The 9,843-nt window shown below is 35.7% G+C and overlaps 1 protein-coding gene across 1 annotated transcript; it reads right to left on the bottom strand.

Moving 5' to 3' along the window:
* Nucleotides 1-385: 385 nt before the first annotated feature.
* Nucleotides 386-4,430, bottom strand: colec11 (collectin subfamily member 11). The gene is made up of 7 exons (XM_015385172.1): nucleotides 4,332-4,430; nucleotides 3,923-4,084; nucleotides 3,750-3,821; nucleotides 3,279-3,350; nucleotides 1,508-1,561; nucleotides 1,298-1,393; nucleotides 386-1,112 (listed from the first exon to the last, which is right to left on the bottom strand). Exons 1-7 carry the CDS (start codon nucleotides 4,381-4,383, stop codon nucleotides 721-723), a joined length of 900 nt encoding a protein of 299 aa, XP_015240658.1. The 5' UTR covers nucleotides 4,384-4,430; the 3' UTR covers nucleotides 386-720.
* Nucleotides 4,431-9,843: the final 5,413 nt, after the last annotated feature.

The following is a 9,843-nucleotide window of genomic DNA, read 5'->3' as shown; positions in this document are numbered from 1 at the left end:
CCTCACAAGTAGTGCAGTATGATGACACTTTGAAATCTTAAAGTGCCATAAATTAAGTGAAAATATCCCCTTTTTAAATCTCTGTCAAGCATGGCCTCCTTGCAGGTAAACAGAAAGTGTTTTTACTGCAGTTTTTCTCCTCTGGTTACAATCAGTCTGAGGGTTTTGAACAGCTGCAGCATTAAATAAAAACACCCAGCTCAGCAGTAAGAAATGATGTCCTTTTCTTGTTAATGTTGTTTGTATCCATTGATATTTATATAGCAGCCTGCACATATCTTATCATATTGAATATAAATACATGCTGCATTCTATTTGTTTGATTAAACGCACTCAAGCAAATCCAAAATGTGTTTTTTAATTGGATATTTTTCCACACAATCTATAGCTCTCTGCTTATTTACCCTGTTTGTCAAAGAGACTTACAGAATATTTGCATACCATAAAAACTCAGTACACTGATATGTGGCCAGAAGTGTGGAAGAATTATAGAATATAGTACTGAGGACAAGATTAGAATAAGAATTTAAAACAAACTTTAGGATCTTGCAAATAAATGGCTTGTTACTGCTAGTACTACTGCATAATAAAACAGAACACCCTGCTTTTTTTCACGGCTTTCATGTTGTTTTTGGAGTTTTTTCTATTTACAGGACTTTTCATCACAAATGGTACATTTAGTCGCGTTTTTTTTGTTTTATCTCTTTTTGCTGATCAAAATCAGATGTAGTTTTTATCAAATTCACAAATGAAGAACATTGTAGGATGGCACGCCACATCAGTCCACTCCCCAGAGGCAACCATCTCACTACAGTCCTCATCGTCAAAGGCATCGTTGGGTTCTCCTTTCCTCCATTTGCTGAAGGTGGTCATGGGAGATCCGTCCACGTAGGTGAAGACTCCTTCACGGTCCAGGTCGTGAATCCCGATGTAGACTCTGCTCAGGCCTGCTTCTGTTATATAGCCGGCGATGAGCGCATTGGCCCCGTCGTCCTTCGGCATGGCCAGGTGCCCTCCCCTCGCCTGGCAGTAAGCCTCTGCATCGGCGTAGCTCTTCTCCTCCTTCACCAACAGATACACCTTACTGTCTGTCTCTTTTATGCCTGCAACAGCTGCAGGGGAGGGCAGTGCTGTAAAAATGAGCACTTCATTTCTTTATAAATTTCTTATTGCCATGCCAAGCAGTGATAGAAGAACGAACATTTTGAGCAAACATAAAAACGCTTGATGACACAAATACATGTAAAGTGCTTTTAGAGAAAGTTATGAAGGATATTCATGAATGTTTAGAGTTTACCGTTTTTAATGAAGTTTAGTTCTGAGGACAGCTGGGCCACAACAATATCCATTTCTCCAATCATTTTTCTCATTGGTGTGCACTCGCATGGAACACCTGATGATAAAGCAAGAACGTGAGGGTTAACAATCTGGGAATTTTTCATCAAATGCGCCTGTCTCAGCCAACTAAAATGAATTTCGTTAAACGGAATTAAATGGCTTATCTCACCAGGCTCTCCATTGGGGCCTCGTGGACCAGGGTCACCCAGGTCACCTTTAACCCCTGAGGTGAAGATATACTTAATTAAACATGTGAAATATTATATCTATCTCAGCATGATTGTTATTAAAAATTTGGCAATGCAAATAAAGATTTTTTTTTTATTATTATTATGTTTTAAATACAAATATAAACATTTACACAGAATCTATTGAAGTTGCTATAAATTGGTTGTTTTCCCAACATATGATTTCAACAATTGAGTTTTTAAAATGGTCATTTATGTCATACAAAAAGCATGAAGCGTTAGCTTGCTTGACCGGCTCCGTCATGCTGGTTTTCCTTCAGTATTAGCGCCGCAAGCGTCACGTCACGTGACTAAGAAAACGTAACGGGATTGGCTGGTTGTTGGACGCCACAATCCATTGCTAATGTCTGTGACCTGAAGTAACCCCTTCCCTTTTTACACTGAATTTAGACGCTGAATTTAAGACGGTGAAATAGAGCCAGTTGAATCTCAGGAGGCTGAAAATACTGAGTTTGAATTTTGAAAGGTTGAATTTTTTTTTATATGCAGATTTTTTTAACACTAAAAAATTAAACTGAAAAATAAATATTGAAAATCTAATCACTTTGAAATAGTAATGTGAATTTTTAGCTTGAAGAGAAAATAAGAAATTAAATTTTAACTGTGTAGAAATAATGACAATGAATTTTTTTCTAGGTCAAAAATGTGTTCTGAATATATTTTAAAACTGAAACAGTAAGAACAAACATACAACATTTAAATTTCAGTGGCAATTTAAATTCAAATCCCAGCGACACAGATTCACTTCCATACAACAGAGTGTAACAAAAACAAAATTTTGTTTTGTACTGCTTTCAAAAACATTTGCTTTACCTAAAATGCAGCAGTGATGAGATGTAAACAGTGAGGGAGAAAAAAAACATGGTGCAAAAAACTTATTGAATGTATGGAAGTTCAGAGCATTAAATATGTATGGTGCATATATGCAGAATTTTAGTTTGGTGTTATGAGTGGGATGCGGAGTCTGTGACATGATTCAGTTTTTTCAATATTCAGCTGTATGATGGCGGTGGGGAAGAAGCTGTTTCAGAATCTGCTGGTCCTGCATCGAATGCTGCGAAGTCTCTTCCCAGAGGGTATTAGAGAAAACAGACCATGTTGGGGGTGTGAGGGGTCACTGATAATGTTACGGGTTTGGGACACGCAGCGCTGGGATGAAATGTCTTTTATGGAGGGAAGAAGAACCCTTATGATCTGCTCTGCTGTTCTCACCACTCTTCTAACTTCCTTCCAGTCTGAGGCGCTGCATCCTCCACACCACACAGTGAGACAGCTGGTCAGAACGCTCTCCATTGTGGAGGAAGCTTCATAAATTTAAGAGCCACTATAACAATATTGAGAATGGTTTTGGAGCGGGTCAAACCAAAATGACAGGGCTTTGATCATAGCTTTTTGGTTTCCACTCGGGTTACGTATAAACAACATAAGCACAGTTAATTAAACATAGCTGCAAAAAACTAAAAAAATTTTAATCAGGAATGAAAAAGTATTCCAACTAGTTAATCCTGATGAAAAAATTCATAAATAAAATAAAATAAAAATTCAGATCAGGAGATAATGACAGAATCTGTATTTTGATTAAATTATCATTTATAATTGAGCCTCTATGTATCCTGTGTGAATTAAAGTGAAAAAACAGAAAATTACAGAAGAAATGTCTTATAAAATACATGAGTTTATGTAAAGTATTACCTTTAATCCCTCTTGGTCCAAATTTTCCATGATGTCCCATAATTCCTTTTTGTCCTTTGATTCCGGGTTGTCCTGAAAAAGCAGCATGTTTTGAAAGACATCCCAAGCTTTAAAAAAAATAAAATAAAATAAAAAGCTATTCATCTCAGATTCTGGTTTAAAATCAGGCTTAATCAGAATCTGTTTTTAATCGAGAGTCATCCCCATCCAAAAACATCCTTCACTCCTCGTTAATCTCTCCAGTAAACACTTGTCCATAATCCTGCATTCCACTAACTGTTACTCCTCCAGCTTTTTACACAAATGTAAACACATGGAGATCTCTGGCTACTTAACACCACATTATCAGCACCAGAAATGTGATCTCTGCCCTAGTTACTGCGGCGTGCCTTAAAACATTGAAGAAAGGCTTTAAGCAAGCAAACGTTTGTCTAAAAAAACAAATACTCAGAAAGTAACAGTAAGGTTTACCGCTCTCTCCAAGAGGGCCGACTCTTCCTGGTCTGCCAGGAGCTCCTTTTTCTCCTTTTAGCCCCGCTTCTCCTTCAGCAGCAGAAAATCAAATCAGACATAGTTCATTTTCACATTTATTATGAATGATGTGTTGAAGATTGGTAAGACATCGTGCAGAGTGAGAAGCATGCCTTTTAATCCAGGGACAAGGATCTGAATAGTGCAGGATTCTTCTGCCGCTTGTTGTCCGTTTACCATCTGCAGCTGCAATAAACTCATCAATGAAATCAGCATCATATGGAGTAAAAGTTTCCATCTTGCCATCCTTCTACATGGAGTGGACGGTGTGTTAACTGGAAAAACAGCAGGATCAGAAAATACCAGGTCAGAGAGGAAAATCTAAATCAAAAGTTTGGATTCAGCGTTTTTTTCAGAGTTTGTTCCCTTTAGAAGGTTCATATGATATTGGAGCAAAACCCATTAACCAAAAGTATAATTTGATTTGAATGAATACATACAAATAAAAAACAACCAAAGCTCCTTTAACAACGAAATAATTCATTATGTATGTTTAAAGCCTTAGAATAATGTGACGCTTACCCTTAGATGTATTCTGACGATGGTATTCCTGACGATCTGTTGGAGCTTTCATTGCTGGCAATCCTACTGAAAAGTTTTCATGTTTGTCCTCATGTCTGAGTGTGTGTGTTGGGGTGAGATAGGAAACATATAAACAGTCCACTGATAAAGTCCTGAAGCATTTGGGGCCCCTGCACATAATTGGCTGAGAAAGTAGCCAGGGATTTATATAAGTAAGGTCTAATAAATACAGAGAATGAGTTTGATCATTTATTCTTTGCTTTTAACTCAATTATATTGATGCTTGCATCTTTTTTTCTTATAAGTCAGTGATTTAAACAACAGTCTCTTGTTACTTTAACTGTTTCTGGCTTCTTTAAGAGAAAAATGTTTGGATTCTGTCACTTATTTAACAAAGCTTCTAGTAATTCAAAATAAAATGTTTGATATATGCATTGATAGATAAATAGCTAAAAGTCTGTCAATAAAATTGTTGTTCTCTAAATTACAACTTTTTGTGTTTACTGAGGCAGTTCATGCTGAAACAAAACTAAAGTAAATATGAATTTCCTGTTTTTAATACATACAGTTTTATAAATCAGATCATTGAAACTAACTTTCATTCAGTATTCACAGATATATTGTGTACAGTTTATTTCTGGGAATTTCTGTGATTTTGGTTTACTTATTGCCATTTTAAAGTACAGTGTAACATCAGACTCATAAGCAGAGTTGGGTACATTACCCAAACACTTTCCTCTAGTAATTGTATTAATATTTTAACATCTTCTTACTTAAGTAAAAGTGAAATAGTTTTTGGAAACTTGGCTGCTCAAGTACTGAATAATTGTTGGGTCATAACATCTGATTTCATGCCTGAAATTATAAAAAAAAAAACAGCTATAGTGATGTAAATAAACGCATAACATGATTAAAAATGTATTAAAAATTTGGACAGAATAAACAGTTTTCTAAATGAACATTTTCTGCCTAAACCTAAAAAACAACTATCTAAGATGTCCATGTGCTGGATGGTAGCAACATGTAGTCGGATGTTGATGCTCTTTGCTTCCTAACGGAGTGTTTATGAAACTAGTTACTTTAATTGCCCTCAGCTCGTCTGCGTCTTTGGGCCTAAAGTCTCTCGTCTTCTTTTTGACCACACTGCAAAAACAATCTAGAAATAAGTACAGAAATTCTTAAATTAAGGGAATTTACTCTTAATTTGAGCAGGTAAATGAGATAGTTTGCCAATGGAATGAGTATTTTTACTCTTAGAACAAGATAATTAGATAATATGCATTTGAAATAAGACAATGCAGTTATTTTTTCTTATTTTAAATGTACATTTTCTTGTTCCATTGGCAAAGTGTCTCACTTACCTCCTCAATTCAAGAAAAAAATGACTTATTTTAAGAAAAAATTACTCATTTAGATTTACATTTTTTGCAGTGCACACTCCATAGATTCCCTGAGGTTCAGGCTCAGGTTTACAGTTCATCCAACATAATGGTGATAATTACAGATGGTTGCACCTTTTTTTGTACAGATGGATCTACAGGAGGTCAAATGGAGGCAACTGCCCCTCCAGTGTAGAGGTTTTTACCTCCAGCTGCCCCCCACCCATGAGAAGAAAGAAAACAAACTAAGATTTGAGGAAAGTAGAATAATCAAGAGGGTCAGAGGTGAAGGGGGGCACTAAAAATACAACAACTGAAGAAATTAGAGAATGTAAAAGACGTTACAATAAGTGCTGAAAATGGTGAAGATTTCAGAGTCAGAGGGAAAAAGAAGGCAGAAGTAACTGATGAAGACGAACAGAACTGGAGGGAATCCAGCCTATCCAACAGAGTCTGGTTTCTATTTATTTCCTCTATAACTTGCAGTGCGGTATAGATTGGAATCTGTATTTGAGACATTTTTCTGAATAGCACAACTATTATCACCTTCAAATCCACTAAACCGATGGCTGCTATCAGTCTTGTGATGTGTTCCTTTAACATATAAGAGATTTAGTTCCAGCATTGCCACCCAGCTGTAACATCTTTGCTCCTCCATGTAAAACGTTCTAGCTGTGCCACAGTTTTTGAAAGTTTGGGTACCCGCCATATCCTGCTGGGTTATCAGCTCCTTACCATCATCAAGATTATCCCCATTAAAGTTCCAGTAGACTTTAGCAATGATTTTAAATCTGATCAAACCCAGTGGACCAACACCAACATCTGGCATGGCTTCCCACTCCTCCTGTCAGTGTTTTATCTATAACTTTAGCACCTGTGCAGACACTTTGAAACGTTTGTAAGATTTTGCACTGGAAAAAATCGAAATCTAAATAAGTAATTTTTTCTTAAAATAATTGCATTTGTTTTTGGATTGAGGAGGTAAAAGAGACATTTTGCCAATGGAACAAGACAATTTATACTTAAAATAAGAAAACACAATTGCATTGTCTTATTTCAAGTGCATGCTATCTAATATTCTTATTTTAAGAGTAAAATTACTCATTCCATTGGCAAACTATCTCATTTACCTGCTCAAATTAAGGGGGAATACACTTAATTTAAGAAATTTTAAGTTATTCCTAGATCGTTTTTGCAGTGTAAGACGTTGCACTGGAAAAAAAATCAAAATCTAGATAAGTCATTTTTTCTTAAAATAATTGCATTTGTTCTTGGATTGAGGAGTTAAAAGAGACATTTTGCCAATATAACAAGATTATTTACACTTAAAATAAGAAAATGCAATTGCCTTGTCTAATTTCAAGTTCATTTTTACTAATTATCTTATTCTAAGAGTAAAAAAATACTCATTCCATTGGCAAACTATCACAATTACATACTGAAATTAATGGTAAATACACTTAATTTAACACATTTTTATTTATTTCTAGATTGTTTTTCCAGGGTGGGGCATGGTTAGCAACATGTTTCTCACCTATGACCACTAGAGGGAGCCATTGTCCATAAAAGGAGGAACAGTAAACCAATCCATTGTTCTGACCCTAATATACTTGGAGATCACAATATATGTCAATCATTTTATCTTAAATTTGTTTGTCTTGTTTTGTTTGTTTTTTGTTCTTACACGTCACGGACTGTGTAAAGTCAATTAGTTGGAGTTAAAATGGTATCAAAAATGTGGAGGCACTGTTCAAAAAACTGTCATCTTGTGTCAGTAATCAGATACGGTCCAATGAGGGAGTATCCGATGTCCTAATTAGATTTACAAACCCTGTGGCAGCCAGTGTTTCAGCCGTGGATTGAGTGACTCCTTCAAAATTCCCCACAAACGTTTCAGATTACACGCTTCTTAAATATTTATGACTCTCAAGCAGCAGTGGCAGTCACTTCATCAAAGCAGGTGAAGTGGTCTGGGGTTCTCTTTCAGTCATTTCTCCTCAGTTTATACAGTGATGGCCCCAAAGAGGAGATCAGGAGGGGTCCATGGATGTGTTGCAGCGCTTCCTCACATCATAGATATCTATATATATCTGTCACTATCTAAATATTTTGTTTCAAACTGAATTAATATTTATTTTTGCTTTTATTTTTGTTTTTTAATCATTCATTTTTATTCATATCTCAAAAGAAGACACCACAGTAAAAATCATATACACTAAGTGAAATAATAAGAAAGAAAAAACAGGAACATCAGCATTCAAAGCTCAGAATTTCCAGCCATAATGTTCCAGCAGAATATAATCATGTATTGCTTTAGGGCGTTCAAATGCAAATGTGAAAGTGCATTTGTATCTTGAATTTTATGGGTGATTTATACCTTTTCATATATTCTTACAGACCAGTTTTCTGCATATCGTAAATATTCTGCTTAGTTAATAAAAGATTCATACAGTTTAGCTTGATAGTTTAACTTTATAGTTTATAAAACTTCATTTAAAAGCTCAGTATTTTTTTTTTCTAATCCTCCTAGTGGTGACCAATATATCTAAGCCTCCATATGACAGCAATGGTAAACATTATCTCATGATTAGGACCTAGCGGCAAAAAAAGGAAGATCTGCCATTGTTCTATGACTAAAATTACTGAAATTATATTGTTGATTTGACTGCTTTGCCATTTAATATCTGTGTACCTGTGGTGACCTGGGTTCGAATCTGACCTTTGGTCCTTTCCTGTGTGTCTCTCCCCCTCCAATGCCCCCTTTGCTGTCAGAATACTGTCCATACAAAAGGTAGGAGGTGCTAGTGCTGTAAAAACTAAAAAAAAACAAAACATATTTCATAAAAGCATTTTTTATCTTAATAATTTGTAAAAATTACATACATATAAATGTGCTTATAAAATGCTAAACAAATTTACCAAAAATAAAAAATCAATGGAAATAAAATGTTTTAACAAATGTTTGAAAAATAGTGATTAGTTAGTGCTGCTCAGTGGCACAGTGGGTAGCACTGCTGCCTTGCAGCAAGAAGGTTCTGGGTTCAATTCTCTGCCTGGAGTCTGCATGGAGTTTGCATGTTCTCCCTGAGCATGCATGGGTTCTCTCCAGGTTAGATTAATTAGCTTCTCTAAATTCTCCTTAGGTGTGAGTGTGTTTGTGAATGTTTGTTTGTCTCTGTGTTGCCCTCCCATGGACTGGTGGCCTGTCCAGGGTGGACCCCGCCTCTCGCCCATTGACTGCTGGACAATGCTGTAATGACACGACAATAGGCCATAAGATGATGCCAATCAAACCAACAGGTTTAATCTACGCTCTGGGTTACCCATAATTCCAAGTCGTATTGTAAAAAATAAATTACTCAAATACGTTCTTATAAGATCTTTATTGCGGTTTGAGTGTATTTTTTACCACCAGTCTAATGAACTATACACAGTTATTAACATAGTAATTAAAAGTACCACTGTCTGCTTTGCTATTGGTGTGGTGTTTAAACGCCTCACTAAGATGTTGAAATCTGACATATGTTGCGGTATAAATACGGTCCAGTGCGGTAAGTCACTTCAGGATCAGGTAGGTTTAAGAGGAATTTTTCTCACCATTACATCTCCAAAAAGACATCCTAATCTACGATGGCATAGGGGGCCTAACAGGTGTCAAGAGGTTGTCGGCCTGTAAGTGTGACAGAAATGGATGGGACCCCTGGGGACCCCTTAATTTTATTAAATTGTGTTCTATCAAAGTGGTCCTATAGTCACTCTATTATATATGGGGTCATGTAACAAAAGTCATTTCTCCCTTGTATTATTAAAGTATTTCTCATTCTGATTCCTGGTTATGGAAGAGGATTAGGGCCACTGAAAAAAAAAAAAGTTAACTGATTTTTTTTATTTTATTTCAGTATTGTATGGGAAAAAAGTCAGAATTCTGACTTTAATCTAAGAATTCTGACTTTTTTTTCTCAGAATTCTGACTTTTTTTATTGTCAGAATTCAGTCAGAATTCAATCAGAATTCTGATATTAAAGTCAGAATTCTGACTTTTTTTATTGTCAGAATTCAGTCAGAATTCTGAGATTGAAGTATTAAACTGAAATAGAATAAAAAAATCAGTTAACTTTTTTTTTTTTTTTCAG

Source organism: Cyprinodon variegatus, unplaced genomic scaffold, assembly GCF_000732505.1.
Source record: "Cyprinodon variegatus isolate N-32 unplaced genomic scaffold, C_variegatus-1.0 Scaffold332, whole genome shotgun sequence".
NCBI classification, from domain to species: domain Eukaryota; kingdom Metazoa; phylum Chordata; class Actinopteri; order Cyprinodontiformes; family Cyprinodontidae; genus Cyprinodon; species Cyprinodon variegatus.
This window is presented reverse-complemented; position numbering and strand designations above follow the sequence as displayed.

Bases quoted from the DNA above. Each gene is read 5' to 3' on its own strand.
- colec11 (XM_015385172.1), bottom strand. From the start codon at position 4,383: ATGAAAGCTCCAACAGATCGTCAGGAATACCATCGTCAGAATACATCT. The intron at 1,394-1,507 runs GTGAGATAAGCC...CTTTATCATCAG, and splicing joins AGGCCCCAATGGAGAGCCTG to GTGTTCCATGCGAGTGCACA. The intron at 1,113-1,297 runs GTAAACTCTAAA...CCTCCCCTGCAG, and splicing joins ACTAAACTTCATTAAAAACG to CTGTTGCAGGCATAAAAGAG.